This window comes from Salmo trutta, chromosome 29, assembly GCF_901001165.1.
Source record: "Salmo trutta chromosome 29, fSalTru1.1, whole genome shotgun sequence".
Lineage (NCBI taxonomy): Eukaryota > Metazoa > Chordata > Actinopteri > Salmoniformes > Salmonidae > Salmo > Salmo trutta.
Window position 1 is genome coordinate 10,992,186 of NC_042985.1, and position 24,440 is coordinate 11,016,625.

At 35.7% G+C, this 24,440-nt stretch overlaps 2 protein-coding genes across 5 annotated transcripts in view; one reads left to right on the forward strand and one right to left on the reverse strand.

Moving 5' to 3' along the window:
* The window catches only part of LOC115166904 (hepatoma-derived growth factor-related protein 3-like), a 43,730-nt gene extending 29,205 nt beyond the window's left edge, over window positions 1-14,525 (forward strand). For 2 of the 4 annotated variants that reach the window (XM_029720821.1, XM_029720820.1), the window contains 3 exons: window positions 12,945-13,076; window positions 13,316-13,395; window positions 13,713-14,525. In XM_029720821.1, the coding sequence (XP_029576681.1) occupies window positions 12,945-13,076; window positions 13,316-13,395; window positions 13,713-13,725 (225 nt within the window). In that variant the 3' untranslated portion in view covers window positions 13,726-14,525. The remainder of the gene's footprint in view (window positions 1-12,944; window positions 13,077-13,315; window positions 13,396-13,712) is intronic. The other 2 variants (XM_029720823.1, XM_029720824.1) reach the window with 2 other exon arrangements.
* A 2,802-nt stretch (window positions 14,526-17,327) lies between these two features.
* Window positions 17,328-22,351, reverse strand: LOC115167470 (transmembrane 6 superfamily member 1-like; the record flags this gene model as incomplete). The annotated part of the gene is made up of 3 exons (XM_029721897.1): window positions 17,328-17,570; window positions 21,900-22,031; window positions 22,304-22,351. Coding segments are annotated over 3 exons (423 nt in total), but the record flags the coding sequence as incomplete, so codon positions are not given.
* Window positions 22,352-24,440: the final 2,089 nt, after the last annotated feature.

A 24,440-nucleotide genomic window follows, 5' to 3' on the forward strand; every position in this document is an offset into this window, starting at 1 on the left:
TCTAACAGGATGTTAATACATTATGATACTCTAACATGGATGCTAATACATTAACTCTAACAGGATTTAATACATTATGATACTCTAACAGGGATTTTAATACATTATGATACTCTAACAGGGATGTTATGTTAATACATATTACTCTAACAGGATGTTAGTACATTATGATATTCTAACAGGGATGTTAATACATTATCTACTCTAACAGGGATGTTAATACATTATGATACTCTAACAGATTTTACATTATGATACTCTAACAGGATGTTAATACATTATGATACTCTAACAGGATATTAAACATTATGATACTCTAACAGGGATGTTAATACATATGATACTCTAACAGGGATGTTAATACATTATGATACTCTAACAGGGATGTTATACATATGATATTCTAACAGGGATGTTTATTATAATACATTATGATACTCTAACAGGATGTTATACATTATATTTTCTACAGGATGTTAATACATTATGATACTCTAACAGATGTTAATACATTATGATACTCTAACAGGGATGTTAATCATTATGATACTCTAACAGGATTTAATACATTCTGACCTCCTAACAGGGATGTTAATCATTATGACACTCTAACAGGATGTTACTACATTATGATATCCTAACAGGGGGGTTTATGTTAATACATTATGATATTCTAACAGGATGTTATGTTAATACATTATGATATTCTAACGGGATGTTATTTTTCACATTATGATATTCTAACAGGTGTTTATACATTATGATATTCTAACAGGGATGTTATGTTAATACATTATGATATTCTAACAGGGATGTTAATACATTATTACTCTAACAGGGATGTTAACATTATGATACTCTAACAGGGATGTTAATACATTATGATACTCTAACGGGATGTTAATACATTATGATACTCTAACAGGGATGCTAATACATTATGATACTCTAACGGGATGTTATACATTATGATACTCTAACAGATGTTATACTTATGATACTCTACATGGATGTTAATACATTATGATACTCTAACAGGATGTTAATACATTAGATACTCTAACAGGATGTTAATACATTATGATACTCTAACAGGGATGTTATGTTAATACATTATGATACTCTAACAGGATGTTAGTACATTATGATATTCCAGGGATGTTAATACATTATCATACTAACAGGGATGTTAATACATTATGATACTCTAACGGATGTTAATACATTATGATACTCTAACAGGGATGTTAATAACATTATGATACTCTAACAGGATATTAAACATTATGATACTCTAACAGGATGTTAATACATTATGATACTCTAACAGGGATGTTTAATACATTATGATACTCTAACAGGGATTTAATACACATTATGATATTCTAACAGGGATGTTTATTATAATACATTATGATACTCTAACAGGATGTTAATACATTATGATTTCTAACAGGGATGTTAATAAATTATGATACTCTAACAGGGATGTTAATACATTATGATACTCTAACAGGGATTAATACATTATGATACTCTAACAGGGATGTTTACATTATGATACTCTAACAGGGATGTTAATACATTATGACACTCTAACAGGATGTTAATACATTATGATATCCTAACAGGGTGTTTGTTATACATTATGATATTCTAACAGGATGTTATGTTAATACATTATGATATTCTAACAGGGATGTTATGTTAACCCTTATGATATTCTAACAGGGATGTTAATACATTATGATATTCTAACAGGGATGTTATGTTAATACATTATATTCTAACAGGGATGTTAATACATTATGATACTCTAACAGGGATGTTAATACATTATGATACTCTAACAGGGATGTTAATACATTATGATACTCTAACAGGGATGTTAATACATTATGATACTCTAACAGGATGTTAATACATTATGATACTCTAACAGGGATGTTATACATTATGATACTCTAACAGGATGTTATACATTATGATACTCTAACATGGATGTTAATACTTATGATACTCTAACAGGATGTTAATACATTATGATACTCTAACAGGATGTTAATACATTATGATACTCTAACGGGATGTTATGTTAATACATTATGATACTCTAACGGATGTTAGTACATTATGATATTCTAACGTGTTACATTATCATACTCTAACAGGGATGTTAATACATTATGATACTCTAACAGGATGTTAATACTTATGATACTCAACAGGGATGTTAATACATTATGATACTCTAACAGGATATTAAACATTATGATACTCTAACAGGGATGTTAATACATTATGATACTCTACAGGGATGTTAATACATTATGATACTCTAACAGGGATGTTTACTTATGATATTCTAACAGGATGTTATGTTAATACATTATGATACTCTAACAGGATGTTAATACATTATGATTTTCTAACAGGATGTTAATACATTATGATACTCTAACAGTGGATGTTATTACATTATGATACTCTAACAGGGATGTTAATACATTATGATACTCTAACAGGATGTTAATACATTATGATCTCTAACAGGGATGTTAATACATTATGACACTCTAACAGGATGTTAATACATTATGATATCCTAACAGGGGTGTTATGTTAATACATTATGATATTCTAACAGGGATGTTTATTTAATACATTATGATATTCTAACAGGGATGTTATGTTAACACATATGATTTCTAACAGGGATGTTAATACATTATGATATTCTAACAGGGTTTATGTTAATACATTATGATATTCTAACAGGGATGTTAATACATTATGATACTCTAACAGGGATGTTATACATTATGATACTCTAACAGGGATGTTAATACATTATGATCTCTAACAGGATGTTATACATTATGTACTCTAACAGGGATGATAATACATTATGATACTCTAACAGGATGTTAATACATTATGACTACTCTAACAGGATTTAATACATTATGATACTCTAAACATGGATGTTAATACATTATATACTCTACAGGATGTTAATACATTATGATACTCTAACAGGGATGTTAATACATTATGATACTCTAACAGGATATTAATACATTATGATACTCTAACAGGATGTTAATACATTATGATACTCTAACAGGGATGTTAATACATTATGACACTCTAACAGGATGTTAATACATTATGACACTCTAACAGGATGTTAATACATTATGATTCTCTAACAGGGATGTTAACATTTATGATATTCTAGAGAGGATGTTATGTTAATACATTATGATACTCTAACAGGGATGTTATACATTATGATATTCTAACAGGATGTTAATACTTATGACTCTACAGGGATGTTAATACATTATGATACTCTAACAGGATGTTAATACATTATGATACTCTAACAGGATGTTAATACATTAGATACTCTAACAGGATGTTATACATTATGATACTCTAACAGGTAATTGAAAATGATATATATACTCTAACAGGGATGTTAATACATTAATTACTTTAACATGGATGTTAATACATTATGATACTCTAACAGGGATGTTATGTTAATACATTATGCTAACTCTAACAGGATGTTAGTACATTATGATACTCTAACAGGATGTTAGTACATTATGATACTCTAACAGATGTTAGTACATTATGATATGTAACAGGATGTTACATTATGAATACTCTAACAGGGATGTTAATACATTATGATACTCTAACAGGATGTTAATACATTAGATACTCTAACAGGATGTTAATACATTATGATACTCTAACAGGATGTTATATTATTCAACAGGGATGTTTATTATAATACATTATGATACTCTAACAGGATGTTAATACATTATGATTTTCTAACAGGGATGTTAATACATTATGATACTCTAACAGGGATGTTAATACATTATGATACTCTAACAGGGATGTTAATACATTATGATACTCTAACAGGGATGTTATTATAATACATTATGATACTCTAACAGGGATGTTATACTTATGACACTCTAACAGGATGTTAATACATTATGATATCCTAACAGGGGTGTTATGTTAATACATTATGATATTCTAACAGGGATGTTATGTTATATACATTATGATATTCTAACAGGGATGTTATGTTAACCCATTAGATATTCTAACAGGGATGTTAATACATTATGATATTCTAACAGGGATGTTATGTTAATCATTATGATATTCTAACAGGGATGTTAATACATATGATTACTCTAACAGGGATGTTAATACATTATGATACTCTAACAGGGATGTTAATACATTGATACTCGACAGGTGTAATACTCTAACAGGGATTGCTAATCATATGATACTCTAACAGGGATGTTAATACATTATGATACTCTAACAGGATTGTTAATACATATGATACTCTAACATGGATGGTTAATACATTATGATACTCTAACAGGATGTTAATACATTATGATACTCTAAACAGGGATGTTAATACATTATGATACTCTAACAGGGATGTTATGTTAATACATTATGATACTCTACAGGATGTTAGTACATATGATATTCTAACAGGGATGTTAATACATTATCATACTCTAACAGGGATGTTAATACATTATGATACTCTAACAGGATGTTAATACATTATGATACTCTAACAGGGATGTTAATACATTATGATACTCTAACAGGATATTAAAACATTATGATACTCTAACAGGGATGTTAATACATTATGATACTCTAACAGGGATGTTAATACATTATGATACTCTAACAGGATGTTAATACATTATGATATTCTAACAGGGATGTTATGTTAATACATTATGATAGTCTAACAGGATGTTAATACATTATGATTTTCTAACAGGGATGTTAATACATTATGATACTCTAACAGGGATGTTATTACATTATGATACTCTAACAGGGATGTTAATACATTATGATACTCTAACAGGGATGTTAATACATTATGATACTCTAACAGGGATGTTAATACATTATGACACTCTAACAGGATGTTAATACATTATGATATCCTAACAGGGGTGTTATGTTAATACATTATGATATTCTAACAGGGATGTTATGTTAATACATTATGATATTCTAACAGGGATGTTATGTTAACACATTATGATATTCTAACAGGGATGTTAATACATTATGATATTCTAACAGGGATGGATGTTATACATTGATATTCACAGGTGTATACATTATGATACTCTAACAGGGATGTTAATACATTATGATACTCTACAGGGATGTTAATACATTATGATACTCTACAGGGATGTTAATACATTATGATACTCTAACAGGGATGATATACATTATGATACTCTAACAGGATGTTAATACATTATGATACTCTAACAGGATGTTAACATTATGATACTCTAACATGGATGTTAATACATTATGATACTCTAACAGGATGTTAATACATTATGATACTCTAACAGGATGTTAAACATTATGATACTCTAACAGGATATTAATACATTATGATACTCTAACAGGGATGTTATACATTATGATACTCTAACAGGGATGTTAATACATTATGACACTCTAACAGGATGTTAATACTTATGATTCTCTAACAGGGATGTTAATACATTATGATATTCTAAGAGGTGTTATTGTTAATACATTATGATACTCTAACAGGATTTAATACATTATGATATTCTAACAGGATGTAATACATTATGAACCTCCTACAGGATGTTAATACATTATGATACTCTACAGGATGTTAATACATTAGATACTTGATACTCTACAAGGATTGTTAATACATTATGATATCCCACACAGGGATAGGATGTAATACATTATGCTTACTCTACAGAGATATTAATACCTTATTATACTCTAACAGGATGTTAATACATTATTGATACTAACATGGATGTTTAATACATTATGATACTCTAACAGGGATGTTCTGTTCATTACATTATTATTTATCTCTAACAGAGCACCTGTTAGTACATTTATGCTACTCTAACAGGACTGTTTAGTAACATTATGATACTCAACAGGATGTTAGTTACATTATGAATATTCCTACACCCAGGGATGTTTAATCCATTATCAGTTCCTCATAACAGGGATGTAATACATTATGATTACTCCTAACAGGATGTTACTACCACACTTATGAACTTCCTCTAACATGGTTTGATGTTAATACCATTATGATACTCAACAAGCCATGTTAATACATTATTGATACTCTAACAGGGAGTTCTATACATTATGAAACTCTAACAGGATATTAATACATTATTATACTCTAACAGGGATGTTAATACATTATGATACTTTAACATGGATGTTAATACATTATGATACTCTAACAGGGATGTTATGTTAATACATTATGATATTCTAACAGGGATGTTATGTTAATACATTATGATATTCTAACAGGGATGTTATGTTAACACATTATGATATTCTAACAGGGATGTTAATACATTATGATATTCTAACAGGGATGTTATGTTAATACATTATGATATTCTAACAGGGATGTTAATACATTATGATACTCTAACAGGGATGTTAATACATTATGATACTCTAACAGGGATGTTAATACATTATGATACTCTAACAGGGATGTTAATACATTATGATACTCTAACAGGGATGCTAATACATTATGATACTCTAACAGGATGTTAATACATTATGATACTCTAACATGGATGTTAATACATTATGATACTCTAACAGGATGTTAATACATTATGATACTCTAACAGGGATGTTAATACATTATGATACTCTAACAGGATATTAATACATTATGATACTCTAACAGGGATGTTAATACATTATGATACTCTAACAGGGATGTTAATACATTATGATACTCTAACAGGGATGTTAATACATTATGATACTCTAACAGGAATGTTAATACATTATGACACTCTAACAGGATGTTAATACATTATGATATTCTAACAGGGATGTTATGTTAATACATTATGATATTCTAACAGGGATGTTATGTTAACACAATATGATATTCTAACAGGGATGTTAATACATTATGATATTCTAACAGGGATGTTATGTTAATACATTATGATATTCTAACAGGGATGTTAATACATTATGATACTCTAACAGGATGTTAATACATTATGATATTCTAACAGGGATGTTAATACATTATGATACTCTAACAGGATGTTAATACATTATGAACCTCTAACAGGGATGTTAATACATTATGATACTCTAACAGGATGTTAATACATTATGATACTCTAACAGGGATGTTAATACATTATGATACTCTAACAGGATGTTAATACATTATGATAATCTAACAGGGATGTTAATACATTATGATACTCTAACAGGGATGTTAATACATTATGATACTTTAACAGGGATGTTAATACATTATGATACTCTAACAGGGATGTTATGTTAATACATTATGATACTCTAACAGGATGTTAGTACATTATGATATTCTAACAGGGATGTTAATACATTATCATACTCTAACAGGGATGTTAATACATTATGATACTCTAACAGGATGTTAATACATTATGATACTCTAACAGGGATGTTAATACATTATGATACTCTAACAGGATATTAATACATTATGATACTCTAACAGGGATGTTAATACATTATGATACTCTAACAGGGATGTTAATACATTATGATACTCTAACAGGGAGGTTAATACATTATGATATTATAACAGGGATGTTATGTTAATACATTATGATACTCTAACAGGATGTTAATACATTATGATACTCTAACAGGGATGTTATGTTAATACATTATGATACTCTAACAGGGATGTTATGTTAATACATTATGATACTCTAACAGGGATGTTAATGCATTATGATACTCTAACAGGATGTTAATACATTATGATACTCTAACAGGATGTTAGTACATTATGATACTCTAACAGGATGTTAGTACATTATGATACTCTAACAGGGATGTTAATACATTATGATACTCTAACAGGGATGTTAATACATTATGATACTCTAACAGGGATGTTAATACATTATGATATTCTAACAGGGATGTTATGTTAATACATTATGATACTCTAACAGGATGTTAATACATTATGATACTCTAACAGGATGTTACTACATTATGATACTCTAACAGGGATGTTAATACATTATGATACTCTAACAGGATATTAATACATTATGATACTCTAACAGGGATGTTAATACATTATGATACTCTAACAGGGATGTTAATACATTATGATACTCTAACAGGGATGTTAATACATTATGATATTCTAACAGGGATGTTATGTTAATACAATATGATACTCTAACAGGGATGTTAATACATTATGATACTCTAACAGGATGTTAATACATTATGATACTCTAACAGGGATGTTAATACATTATGATACTCTAACAGGATATTAATACATTATGATACTCTAACAGGGATGTTAATACATTATGATACTCTAACAGGGATGTTAATACATTATGATACTCTAACAGGGATGTTAATACATTATGATATTCTAACAGGGATGTTATGTTAATACATTATGATACTCTAACAGGATGTTAATACATTATGATACTCTAACAGGGATGTTAATACATTATGATATTCTAACAGGGATGTTAATACATTATGATACTTTAACAGGATGTTAATACATTATGATATTCTAACAGGATGTTAATACATTATGATATTCTAACAGGGATGTTATGTTAATACATTATGATATTCTAACAGGGATGTTATGTTAATATATTATGATACTCTAACAGGGATGTTAATACATTTTGACACTCTAACAGGATGTTAATACATTATGATACTCTAACAGGATGTTAATACATTATGATATTCTAACAGGGATGTTATGTTAATACATTATGATACTCTAACAGGATGTTAATACATTATGATATTCTAACAGGGATGTTAATACATTATGATACTCTAACAGGATGTTAATACATTATGATTCTCTAACAGGGATGTTAATACATTATGATACTCTAACAGGGATGTTAATACATTATGATACTCTAACAGGGATGTTAATACATTATGATACTCTAACAGGGATGTTAATACATTATGACACTCTAACAGGATGTTAATACATTATGATATCCTAACAGAGATGTTATGTTAATACATTATGATATTCTAACAGGGATGTTATGTTAATACATTATGATATTCTAACAGGGATGTTATGTTAACACATTATGATATTCTAACAGGGATGTTAATACATTATGATATTCTAACAGGGATGTTATGTTAATACATTATGGTATTCTAACAGGGATGTTAATACATTATGATACTCTAACAGGGATGTTAATACATTATGATACTCTAACAGGGATGTTAATACATTATGATACTCTAACAGGGATGTTAATACATTATGATACTCTAACAGGGATGCTAATACATTATGATACTCTAACAGGGATGTTAATACATTATGATACTCTAACAGGATGTTAATACATTATGATACTCTAACATGGATGTTAATACATTATGATACTCTAACAGGATGTTAATACATTTTGATACTCTAACAGGGATGTTAATACATTATGATACTCTAACAGGATATTAATACATTATGATACTCTGACAGGGATGTTAATACATTATTATACTCTAACAGGGATGTTAATACATTATGATACTCTAACAGGGATGTTAATACATTATGACACTCTAACAGGATGTTAATACATTATGATATCCTAACAGGGATGTTATGTTAATACATTATGATATTCTAACAGGGATGTTATGTTAATACATTATGATATTCTAACAGGGATGTTATGTTAACACATTATGATATTCTAACAGGGATGTTATGTTAATACATTATGATATTCTAACAGGGATGTTAATACATTATGATACTCTAACAGGATGTTAATACATTATGATATTCTAACAGGGATGTTAATACATTATGATACTCTAACAGGATGTTAATACATTATGAACCTCTAACAGGGATGTTAATACATTATGATACTCTAACAGGATGTTAATACATAATGATACTCTAACAGGATGTTAATACATTATGATACTCTAACAGGGATGTTAATACATTATGATACTCTAACAGGATATTAATACATTATGATACTCTAACAGGGATGTTAATACATTATGATACTTTAACAGGGATGTTAATACATTATGATACTCTAACAGGGATGTTATGTTAATACATTATGATACTCTAACAGGATGTTAGTACATTATGATATTCTAACAGGGATGTTAATACATTATCATACTCTAACAGGGATGTTAATACATTATGATACTCTAACAGGATATTAATACATTATGATACTCTAACAGGGATGTTAATACATTATGATACTCTAACAGGGATGTTAATACATTATGATACTCTAACAGGGATGTTAATACATTATAATATTCTAACAGGGATGTTATGTTAATACATTATGATACTCTAACATGGATGTTATGTTAATACATTATGATACTCTAACAGGATGTTAATACATTATGATACTCTAACAGGGATGTTATGTTAATACATTATGATACTCTAACAGGGATGTTATGTTAATACATTATGATACTCTAACAGGGATGTTAATACATTATGATACTCTAACAGGATGTTAATACATTATGATACTCTAACAGGGATGTTAATACATTATGATACTCTAACAGGGATGTTAATACATTATGATACTCTAACAGGGATGTTAATACATTATGATATTCTAACAGGATGTTAGTACATATGATACTCTAACAGGGATGTTAATACATTATGATACTCTAACAGGATGTTAATACATTATGATATTCTAACAGGGATGTTAATACATTATGATACTCTAACAGGGATGTTAATACATTATGATATTCTAACAGGGATGTTAATACATTATGATACTCTAACAGGGATGTTAATACATTATGATATTCTAACAGGATGTTAATACATATGATACTCTAACAGGGATGTTAATACATTATGATACTCTAACAGGGATGTTAATACATTATGATATTCTAACAGCGATGTTAATACATTATGATACTCTAAAAGGATGTTAATACATTTTGATACTCTAACAGGGATGTTAATACATTATGATACTCTAACAGCGATGTTAATACATTATGATACTCTAAAAGGATGTTAATACATTATGATACTCTAACAGGGATGTTAATACATTAAGATACTCTAACAGGATGTTAATACATTATGATACTCTAACAGGGATGTTAATACATTATGATACTCTAACAGGATGTTAATACATTATGATACTCTAACAGGGAGCAGATCTGATGAAGCCTGACTGGGCATTGGTTGAAACATCATTAGCCATGCTTACTTTTTCAGATACCTACAGATCATTTTGGGGCCAGAAATTATTTAAAAAATGTCCAGTTCAAAGAATAATGGATGCATTCATTTAACTTCATTAAGTACTTACTTTATTGTTCAATGAGGGTCTATGTTTCCCACATATTGCAAGACAGCAAATCATATCTGGGAAATTTTATGAAATACTTATTGATACAGTATCATGGACTCTAGCTATCCACTAGCAAAGCACATTTACATTTACATCATTTAGCAGACGCTCTTATCCAGAGCGACTTACAAATTGGTGCATTCACCTTATGATATCTAGTGGAACAACCACTTTACAATAGTACATCTATATCTATTTTTTTTGGGGGGGGGGTTAGAAGGATTACTTAATCCTATCCCAGGTATTCCTTAAAGAGGTGGGGTTTCAGGTGTCTCCGGAAGGTGGTGATTGACTCCGCTGTCCTGGCGTCGTGAGGGAGCTTGTTCCACCATTGGGGTGCCAGAGCAGTGAACAGTTTTGACTGGGCTGAGCGGGAACTGTGCTTCCGCAGAGGTAGGGGGGCCAGCAGGCCAGAGGTGGATGAACGCAGTGCCCTTCTTTGGGTGTAGGGCCTGATCAGAGCCTGAAGGTACGGAGGTGCCGTTCCCCTCACAGCTCCGTAGGCAAGCACCATGGTCTTGTAGCAGATGCGAGCTTCAACTGGAAGCCAGTGGAGTGTGTGGAGGAGCGGGGTGACGTGAGAGAACTTGGGAAGTTTGAACACCAGACGGGCTGCGGCATTCTGGATGAGTTGTAGGGGTTTAATGGCACAGGCAGGGAGCCCCGCCAACAGCGAGTTGCAGTAATCCAGACGGGAGATGACAAGTGCCTGGATTAGGACCTGCGCCGCTTCCTGTGTAAAGGCAGGGTCGTACTCTGCGAATGTTGTAGAGCATGAACCTACAGGATCGGGTCACCGCCTTGATGTTAGCGGAGAACAACAGGGTGTTGTCCAGGGTCAGGCCAAGGCTCTTAGCACTCTGGGAGGAGGACACAATGGAGTTGTCAACCGTGATGGCGAGATCATGGAACGGGCAGTCCTTCCCCGGGAGGAAGAGCAGCTCCGTCTTGCTGAGGTTCAGCTTGAGGTGGTGATCCGTCATCCACACTGATATGTCTGCCAGACATGCAGAGATGTGATTCGCCACCTGGTTATCAGAAGGGGGAAAGGAGAAGATTAATTGTGTGTCGTCTGCGTAGCAATGACATGCACGTCCATTTAGTGTTGCATGAGTGCTGTTCTGACAAATAAGCACCTCATCACTACCTGCACACAACAACTTCCTGGTTTCAACGTCCTCAGGAAGTAGCGGTCCTCAATAGGTTCATAACTGGCCACGGCCCATGCCCCGCCAACCTCCAGCGATGGGGCATAAAAGCAAGCCCCCTATGGCCTGTGGGGTGGAGAAAACAATGCACCACATTTTTTTGCATTCACTGAATAAATAAATAGTGCTGATCTGTGTGTGTTGTCCCCAGAAGTCGTCCAAGCTGTCCAGGATCTCGTCTGGAGAGGAGGATCTGGAGGACGGGAAAGAGGAGGATCAGAAGAGCGGATCGGAGGGGGGAGACCCCGATAACGGCATCATCCAGAACACTGCCGACAGCAAGGTGAGCCGCCCGGGGGGAGGGGGGGGGGGGGTCAGGGTTGGGGACAATTCTAATTAAAGTCAGTTAAATCAGGAAAGGATTTCAATTTAAAATAACATTTTATTTATTTAAAATAAATAGGTTCTCTTTTTCAGTTTATCGAAAATATATAATTTTTACAACAATTAAGTCAGAATTTCGGTCTACTTCTTGAATTGACTGTCTTCAATTTGAATTGACCCCAACCATGGTGGATGTAGCCTGATCCCAGATCTGTTTGTATGCTTGGCGTGACATTGACCCTAGTTGACAGGACATTGCTGACACATTTCAGTCACAGGTATGTTTATTCCTTCCTTAGTACCGCAAAGTGTTAGTGTTGCAAGATCAACACTTGATTACTAAATTATTTGATTTAGCAAAGATTAAAATGGAGGTGAAAATGTTGCAGATATTGTTCATTCAATGCATGAATACTGACACCAGGGGGCATGGTAGCAAAATAATTGTTCTGATTCTCTTGTATCATTCAAACAGCATTATTATATCACTGCATTGTGTCCTGTGTCACTGTCAGATACTTATGTTTCTGATGTGTATTGTAATTGTTTAATAGGATATTTTTCAATTAGAATATTTGTATGTCTTCTGTTCCAGAACCAGTTGCTGAGAGAAGAACATTAGGTGCTGTGGACAGCTGCAGAGGGAAGGGAAGGTATATATATATTGCTGTCACGTCATATTGGAATGGTCAAACTCCCATAATCACCACCTCTAGCACTACCTGTAATGGGCGATTCACGTCTATCTCTATGTAGAAACAACACTACAGTATATCACTACATGTGTACAACTCTGCTTCAGCCAATAGACACCCAGGCTAGACTAGAGCCAAAGTAACTAGCTTCAAAACAACATACACACACACTTGTGTCCCCGTCTCTTTCAAAATCAGAACACCACATTTCATATCTAAACAGTGTAAAATAAGCATCAATTGATATTTATATTGACCCTTAGCCTCCACTATCTGATTAATTCATCAATGATGTCATATAGGTAAACATGTTAGCTAATGTTTAATAAAACTTGTATGAATATACAGTATAATATACTCCCTTGTGGTCTATGATGATTGATATATGTTGGATATTGCAGTGTTCTGATCATACTAGTTGTATCTTGGATTTGCTTTTATAAAACAATGGTTTAAGGGGAGGGACTAGCTTAGGGTTGCGAAATTCCAGTACATTTTCAAAAATGTCCAGTTTTCCAGAAATCCTGGTTGGAATATTCCTAAGTTCAGGAGGGAATAAGCAGGAAATCCGGTGGTCATACGACTGGAATTCATGGGAAACCTGAGAATTTGGGGAAAGCTACTGGAAATTTGAAATGTGTGTTTAACTGACTGTATAACATATCCATATCACTCAGCACTGTATGTTGCTCTTTTATGTAACCCGCAAAAGATGAATGGAAAAAGAGATAGATAAATGTAGAAAGTGTTGTGCACAAACCGACTCTCTAACTCTCTATCTATATATTTGACTTTGGCTGTAGAGTATAGGGCCAGTATTCTACCTGACTGATCTAGCTAACTACTCGTCCGCATCCCAAATGGAACCATACCACCTACATACTGTAGTGCACTACGCTGCCTTCATCTTTCTATGGGAAGTGATGAATCGGTTTTAACGTGTGTCAGTAGAATGGGTTATGGTATATTTTAAAAGCATTCTATAGTGGCATGCTCAACTGTTGTACACAACTACCTAGTTATTTTCTTAACGTTTTCAATTATACTGAACAAAAAGGTAAATGCAACATGTAAAATGTTTCATGAGCTGAAATAAAAGATCCCAGAAATGTTTCATACGTACAAAAACATTATTTCTCTCAAATTTGGTGCACAAATTTGTTTACATCCCTGTTAGTGAGCATTTCTCCTTTGCCAAGATAATCAATTCACCTGACAGGTGTGGCATATCAAGAAGCTGATTAAATTAGCGTTACACAGGTGCTCCTTGTGCTAGGGACAATAAAAGTTTTGTCACACAACACAATGCCACAGATGTCGCAAGTTTTGAGGGAGCGTGCAATTGGCATGCTGACTGCAGGAATGTCCACCAGAGCTGTTGCCAGAGAATTGAATGTTCATTTCTCTACCATAAGCCGCCTCCAACGTCATTTTAGAGAATTTGGCAGTACATCCAACCAGCCTCACAACCGCAGACCATGTGTAACCACACCAGCCCAGGACTTCCACATCCAGCTTCTTCACCTTCACGGGATCATCTGAGACCAGCCACCTGGACAGCTGATGAAACTGAGGTGTATTTCTGTCTGTAAAAAAGCCCTTTTGTGGGGAAAAACTCATTCTGATTGGCTGTCCAGGTGGCTGGTCTCATGGCTGCGCCACTGCCCACTCATGTGAAATCAATAGATTAGGGCCTAATTAATTCATTTAAATTGACTGATTTCCTTATATGAACTGTAACCCAGTAAAATCTTTTAAATTGTTGCATGTTGCGTTTATATAAATTCAGTAAAATCTTTGAAATTGTTGCATGTTGCGTTTATATATTTGTTCAGTATACGTGCTGTTTTTCCATTCACACTTCTTCCACAGTGCAGTGAAGGAGAAAAAAAGACATAACACAACCATGTTTGCAAGCACCTTTCTCAGACGATATATTGGTTTTCATCCTGAGGCATTTATGACATATTGGAAACTCAGAAATACAAGCTTCCGAGTGAAAAAAAACAACATTTGAACTGCCCTCGAACTATTTACAAGTGGGAAACTCGGGTATCATTCCTGTGCTGACCTCTGACATCACCTACTAAGGAAAGTACCTCGATAACAACATTTTTGGCAGTTAAATGCAACAACAAACCACTATTTATTTTTAAAAAACGGGCTATTTATGTTTTTTTTAACACTATAATTTGTTTACAAAATTATTGACGCAGCTTGTTTGCCATTAAGCAATCAGCGTTCTCAACGAGTTCAAGACACGTAAATGCACAGAACTCGTTGCTCCGAGTTTACAAGTCATATTTTCAGAGTTTCCGACTTGTCATGAATGCAGCTTTAGTGTTTGGTGTAAAGTTGGCGTCTGGCATACTGGAAAATTGTGTTTTCTGCCTTGGTTCAGCATCCAAACTTACTGTTACACACTCCCATCAATGGTATGCCAGTAGCCTGCTCTCCTTCCTATGTCTTTATGAAAATATATTCTATTTATTTTTTTGATGATAGTTGATTATAATACTGTGTGAAATGTAAACTCCTACATTTTCATTTTTTTATTTAAACATTTCAATCTTTGTTAATGCTCTGAATTAGAACATGTTTTACATTTTAAAGGTTTGTAGTTTATAGTAAACTGTTTTTTGCTGTTTATGGACAAGACTTTTACAGAATAAACTCATTGGAATGCACTCAGTGTTTGCAAACACGTATTATTTGGATAACACGGACATCTCACATGCAAGAGCACAAACAGAGCCAGAAAACACAAATCAGATTTTACAAATTGAGATTTATTTCAGGTTTTTAACACTTGAAAATATAAATTAGACACAAATATCCAAATATTGCGTCCACAAAACTAGTCCTTGAATCCTCTCCAAACACCTTTAAACATAACACAATCTATTTTGATTCACCATATTGCATTTTATGACAACAAACCTTTTGTTTTATTTAAAAGTAAACGTTGTAATGCTTGACAGAACCAGAGAATACAAGAAGTCATTTAGCTGAAAACACATTTAGAACAGTGCTGTATTCCTAACATATCCCAGAGTAGGAGTGCTGCTGATCTAGGATCAGGTCCCCCATCAGGTCCCCCCGTCCATGTATTGTTATTCATTGCAATCTAAAAGGCTAAACTGATCCTAAATCAGTCACATAATAGGCTAAGACTAGTCACTGACAAACAGAAATGAAGAGTAAAGGTATCAAGTTTTCTTTCTATGTAAAGGAATGTACCACTGAGCAAGATATGCTTGGATGCTGTTTTTAAGTCTCATTACTGTTGTGTTGCTGCCAGTAGAATACAGCAGTGAGACTACAGTAGTGTACACTAAAGAGTACAGTTGTGAGTATTGAATATACTACACTTGGAATTGGCCAGTGCAGAACATGAAACAGACTGGCCACCAGGTTATGCTAGGCAGAGAGATACTTTTGGACTGGTTTCTGTGTAGTCAGGGCCTGAGTCGGTCAGCCAGCCAGTCAGCCAGTTGGTCAGTCCACCAGTTCCTTCAGTCAGTCTTCTTGTCATTTTGTTGGTCTCTGAGGAAGAAGGCAGGGCTAGTGACACAGCGGTAGCAGAGGGCTTGGGGTACGATGGCATACAGGGCGTTGACTAATAGAAAGACAATCTGGCTGTCAACTGGTACTCTGTAGGAGAACGACGTCCGCGTGTGGAGAGATGCACCGATGTGGGAGAACTGGGCCTGAGGAGGAGAGAAGACAAGATAAGACAGAGAGAGTATAAGAACAAGAAGTGGAGGGGGAGAAAGAAAGAGGGAGAAGATGAGGAGGAGAAAGAATTTAAAAAAATGAAGGATCCGCTTTGACAATCTCAACATGAAAGCTGGAAGATACACTAGAATAGCTGGATTTCTTGTTACGCATCTGGTGTTGAATAAATTCAGAAACTTTACTTCTATATACTGTACAAGCATACCATACGTCTTCTATGAACCCTGTACCATAGCATAGACCTACACTCTCCTGAGCTGTTCACTGTCATATTCTGTCAGTATCATGAGTGGAATATCTCTCCACTATCAATCTCTGTACTGGGCCTATTTCCTTGTAGCCTACTGCTGTCATTCCTAGCATGGAGAGGCATTGAAACAAGATGTATGAGCCTGTCTGTCTGTCTGTCTGTCTGTCTGCTTGTCTCTCTGCTTGTCTGTCTGTCTGTCTGTCTGTCTGTCTGTCTGTCTGTCTGCCTGTCTGCCTGTTTTCCTGCTTGTCTACATGCCTGTTTTCCTGCTTGTCTGTATGAGCCTGTCTGTCTGTCTGTCTGTCTGTCTGTCTGCTTGTCTCTCTGCTTGTCTGTCTGTCTGTCTGTCTGTCTGTCTGTCTGTCTGTCTGTCTGTCTGTCTGTCCGTCCACTCGGCCTCTCTCTACCTCTATATTTAGCCTGGTTAGGCAACGTGCCTGCTGTGTCTAAAGATGGCCCCAGCTTTTGTCTCTCTTGGGACTGATGGCACAGGACAGCCTGTTTCGATGGCACAGGACAGCCTCTTCTGTTTCGTTTGCTGCTTCCAACTACACACGTGATCTTTAAATAAGCTTTTAGTGGTACACATACACACATTTTGACCGATCAACCAATCAATCAACCAACCAACCAACCAATCAACCAAAATGTATTGTACCCAAAGGGAAATAGGTCGGCAAGCAAGGTAAATCCCCCTGAGAAAGAATGTGTCAGTCCAATGTCTATCTGTGTGTGACTAAAAGCTGATTCAATTCATCAAGACACGGTGTGATGATTTGTTGATCAGTTGAATCAGGTGTGTTGTTTAGCACAATAATGGAACAAAAGCCTGCACACTGTGGGTCAGTTGCTTTAGCAAATATCACCGGTCCTTGGGGATGCATCAATACTAACATACTATATTAATTCTCCTAACCTGCTACGTTAATTATCCTAACCTGCCACGTTAATTCTCCTAACCTGCTACGTTAATTCTCCTAACCTGCCACGTTAATTCTGCTAATCTGCCAAGTTAATTATCCTTACCTGCTACGTTAATTCTCCTAACCTGCCACATTACTTCTCCTAACCTGCTACGTTAATTCTCCTAACCTGCCACTTTAATTCTCCTAACCTGCCACGTTAATTCTCCTAATTTGCTACGTTAATTCTCATAACCTGCCACGTTAATTCTCCTAACCTGCCACGTTAGTTATCCTAACCTGCCACATTAATTCTCCTAACCTGCTACGTTAATTCTCATAACCTGCCACGTTAATTCTCCTAACCTGCCACGTTAGTTATCCTAACCTGCTACGTTAATTATCCTAACCTGCCACATTAATTCTCCTAACCTGCTACGTTAATTCTCCTAACCTGCCACGTTAATTCTCCTAATTTGCCATGTTAATTCTCTTAACCTGCCACGTTAATTATCCTAACCTGCCACATTAATTCTCCTAACCTGCTACGTTAATTATTCTAACCTGCTAGGTTATTTATCCTAACCTGCTAGGTTATTTATCCTAACCTGCTATGTTAATTCTCCTAACCTCCTAGGTTAATTATCCTAACCTGCTATGTTAATTATCCTAACCTGCTATATTAATTATCCTAACCTGCTAGGTTAATTATCCTAACCTGCTATGTTAATTCTCCTAACCTGCTACGTTAATTATTCTAACCTGCTAGGTTATTTATCCTAACCTGCTATGTTAATTCTCCTAACCTCCTAGGTTAATTATCCTAACCTGCTATGTTAATTCTCCTAACCTGCTATGTTAATTCTCCTAACCTGCTACGTTAGTTCTCTGACCCGCGGTGCACCTGGCTATGGCCGGTCTAACCGATAATGGAGCACTGATGTTACACGCATCGCTGTTAATCCACCTAATGATGTTAAACCCATCGCTGTTAATCCACCTAATGATGTTAAACCCATCGCTGTTAATCCACCTACTGATGTTGAACCTATCGCTGTTAATCCACCTAATGATGTTAAACCTATCGCTGTTAATCCACCTACTGATGTTAAACCTATCGCTGTTAATCCACCTACTGATGTTAAACCTATCGCTGTTAATCCACATACTGATGTTAAACCCATCGCTGTTAATCCACCTACTGATGTTGAACCTATCGCTGTTAATCCACCTACTGATGTTAAACCTATCGCTGTTAATCCACCTACTGATAATAAACCCAACGCTGTTAATCCACCTACTGATGTTGAACCTATCGCTGTTAATCCACCTAATGTTAAACCTATCGCTGTTAATCCACCTACTGATGTTACACGCATCGCTGTTAATCCACCTACTGATGTTGAACCTATCGCTGTTAATCAACCTAATGTTAAGCCCATCGCTGTTAATCCACCTAATGATGTTAAACCCATCGCTGTTAATCCACTTACTGATGTTAAACCCATCGCTGTTAATCCACCTAATGATGTTGAACCTATCGCTGTTAATCCACCTAATGTTAAACCTATCGCTGTTAATCCACCTACTGATGTTACACGCATCGCTGTTAATCCACCTAATGATGTTAAACCTATCGCTGTTAATCCACCTACTGATGTTAAGCCCATCGCTGTTAATCCACCTAATGATGTTAAACCTATCGCTGTTAATCAACCTACTGATGTTAAACCTATCGCTGTTAATCAACCTACTGATGTTAAACCCATCGCTGTTAATCCACCTAATGTTAAACCTATCGCTGTTAATCCACCTAATGATAATAAACCCAACGCTGTTAATCCACCTACTGATGTTGAACCCATCGCTGTTAATCCACCTAATTATGTTAAACCCATCGCTGTTAATCAACCTACTGATGTTAAACCTATCGCTGTTAATCCACCTAATGTTAAGCCCATCGCTGTTAATCCACCTACTGATGTTAAACCTATCGCTGTTAATCCACCTAATGATGTTAAACCTATCGCTGTTAATCCACCTAATGTTAAGCCCATCGCTGTTAATCCACCTACTGATGTTAAACCTATCGCTGTTAATCCACCTAATGATGTTAAACCTATCGCTGTTAATCCACCTAATGTTAAGCCCATCGCTCTTAATCCACCTACTGATGTTACACCTATCGCTGTTAATCCACCTAATGATGTTAAACCCATCGCTGTTAATCCACCTACTGATAATAAACCCAACGCTGTTAATCCACCTACTGATGTTAAACCCATCGCTGTTAATCCACCTAATGATGTTAAACCTATCGCTGTTAATCCACCTAATGATGTTGAACCTATCGCTGTTAATCCACCTACTGATGTTAAACCCATCGCTGTTAATCCACCTAATGATGTTAAACCTATCGCTGTTAATCCACCTACTGATGTTAAACCCATCGCTGTTAATCCACCTAATGATGTTAAACCTATCGCTGTTAATCCACCTACTGATGTTAAACCTATCGCTGTTAATCCACCTACTGATAATAAACCTATCGCTGTTAATCCACCTACTGATGTTAAACCCATCGCTGTTAAACCACTTACTGATGTTAAACCTATCGCTGTTAATCCACCTACTGATGTTAAACCCATCGCTGTTAAACCACTTACTGATGTTAAACCCATCGCTGTTTATCCACCTACTGACAGCCGTGGTATATCAGACCGTATACCACAGGTATGACAAAACAATTATTTTTACTGCTCTAATTACGTTGGTAACCAGTTTATAATAGCAATAAGGCACCTCGGGGGTTTGTGGTATATGGCCAGTATACCACGGCTAAGGGCTGTATCCAGGCGCTCTGCAATGCGTTGTGCTTAAGAACAGCCCTTATCCGTGGTATATTGGCCATATACCACACCTCCTCAAGCCTTATTGCTTAAACAAACTCCATTAAACTTACTTATATAGTCTTAAAAATTCCATTGAACTTAGTTATATGGTCTTAATAGACTCCATTGAACTTACTTATATAGTCTTAACAGATTCCATTGAATTTACTTATATAGTCTTAACAGACTCCATTGAACTTAGTTAGTTATACAGTCTTAATAGACTCCATTGAACTTACTTATACAGTCTTAACAGACTCACTTAAATGTTATTTTTCTAAACCTCTTTGGATGTGTCTCCTAAACGGCTATAAAGTCAATGTAAAGCACATACCCCCAGGTTATTGCTGCAACCATGAGCAGGTACATGAGATAGTGGACACATCCATCCCAATAGGAGATCATGTGTCCATGGGCCGTGTTAATGTAGGGGTCTGCCTGTAATGAACATGATAAAGATATATTATCATAACACTGTTAAAGTCTGCTTTCATTGGGTTCTTCATTGCATGGGTCAGTTTTCAGTTTTCATTTCTGTATTCATTGGCATGGACTGTAGGTAGTGTGTGTGTGTGTGTGTGTGTGTGTGTGTGTGTGTGTGTGTGTGTGTGTGTGTGTGTGTGTGTGTGTGTGTGTGTGTCCATACATGCGTCCATTAGGTCCATGTGTGTCCGTCCACCCGTGCGTGCGCCACAGGGATGTTTACTTGCATTTTTGAGATAGAAGGTGATGAAACCATCGATGATACTGTCCTGCTGCAGACCAATGATCAGGTTTACCACACTCAGGAATGCATACACTGCAAACACTGGCAGAACAAGAGAACACTGAATAATACAGTTACATTTTACTTTGACTTATTTTAGTTATTCTAGTCATTTAGCAGATGCTCTTACAATCAGTTCCTTCAATTAACAAACACATAACAAAATCATAGCAAAGTAAAACCTTCTTCAAAAATCAGAAAAATCATTGGTCTAGTGTGTGTAGCAAAGACGTACAACAGCGAAGTTAGAGCCCGTTGTGGCTCAGTTGGTAGAGCATAGCGCCTGTAACACCAAGTCCAGGATCGTCGGTTTTCGATTCCCACTGGGGCCACCCATATCAAAATGTATGCATACACTACTGTAAGTCACTTTGGATATACTGTATGTATATAAAACTAGCCTAAACCTACAAGTCAAAGTTAAAATAGACAATACCTGCATAGGAAAACACTGGTGAATGTATAGGAAAACAGTGTAAACTCTCACCATAGAATAGAGGGTCTTTGGGTGCCTTCTTCTTGAATAAAAAGCATGCAGATACAGCCAAGATAAGAACAGTTGTAGATCCAGCGAAAATACTGTCTTAATGCTAGAAATAAAAAATACTCAATTAATTAGGCCTAAACTGCTAAGAATCAAATCAACTAGGATACACAATACTAATGCCTTTACCCTAGATTGCATACAAGACTGCATACAAAACTACTAGGCTATAGCCTCATCCACTATCTAGCATTATAAGGTTTATTAACGGCTACAGTAAAACACAAAACACATGACAACTATATTATCGACAATATCCCTACTCACCTGTTAGTGTAGATCAGAGAGTTGAAGAACAAGGAAATGGGTATTGATGTCAAGGACAAGATAAAAAGTTTTTTCAACAACGCAGCCACTGCTAGCTAGCCTACTTCACCAGCCAGCAGTACTGTATCATTTTCGTCATTTTAGTCAATAAGATTTTTGCAACGTAAGCTTAACTTTCTGAACATTCGAGACGTGTAGTCCACTTGTCATTCCAATCTCCTTTGCATTAGCGTAGCCTCTTCTGTAGCTTGTCAACTATGTGTCTGGCTATCCCTGTTCTCTCCCCTCTGCACAGGCCATACAAACGCTTCACACCGCGTGGCCGCTGCCACTCTAACCTGGTGGTCCCAGCGCGCACAACCCACGTGGAGTTCCAGGTCTCCGGCAGCCTCTGGAACTGCCGGTCTGCGGCCAACAAGGCTGAGTTCATCTCAGCCTATGCTACCCTCCAGTCCCTAGACTCCCTGGCGCTGACGGAAACATGGATTACCACAGATAACACTGCTACTCCTACTGCTCTCTCCTCGTCTGCCTACGTGTTCTCGCATACCCCTAGAGCATCGAGCCAGCGGGGTGGTGGCACTGGAATCCTCATCTCTCCGAAGTGGACATTCTCTCTTTCTCCCCTGACCCATCTGTCTATCTCCTCATTTGAATTCCATGCTGTCACAGTTACCAGCCCTTTCAAGCTTAACATCCTTATCATTTATCGCCCTCCAGGTTCCCTTGGAGAGTTCACCAATGAGCTTGACATCTTGATAAGTTCCTTTCCTGAGGATGGCTCGCCTCTCACAGTTCTAGGTGACTTTAACCTCCCCACGTCTACCTTTGACTCATTCCTCTCTGCCTCCTTCTTTCCACTCCTCTCCTCTTTTGACCTCACCCTCTCACCTTCCCCCCCTACTCACAAGGCAGGCAATACGCTTGACCTCATCTTTACTAGATGCTGTTCTTCCACTAATCTCATTGCAACTCCCCTCCAAGTCTCCGACCACTACCTTGTATCCTTTTCCCTCTCGCTCTCATCCAACACTTCTCACTCTGCCCCTACTCGGATGGTATTGCGCCGTCCCAACCTTCGCTCTCTCTCTCCCGCTACTCTCTCCTCTTCCATCCTATCATCTCTTCCCTCTGCTCAAACCTTCTCCAACCTATCCCCTGATTCTGCCTCCTCAACCCTCCTCTCCTCCCTTTCTGCATCCTTTGATTCTCTATGTCCCCTATCCTCCAGGCCGGCTCGGTCCTCCCCTCCTGCTCCGTGGCTCGACGA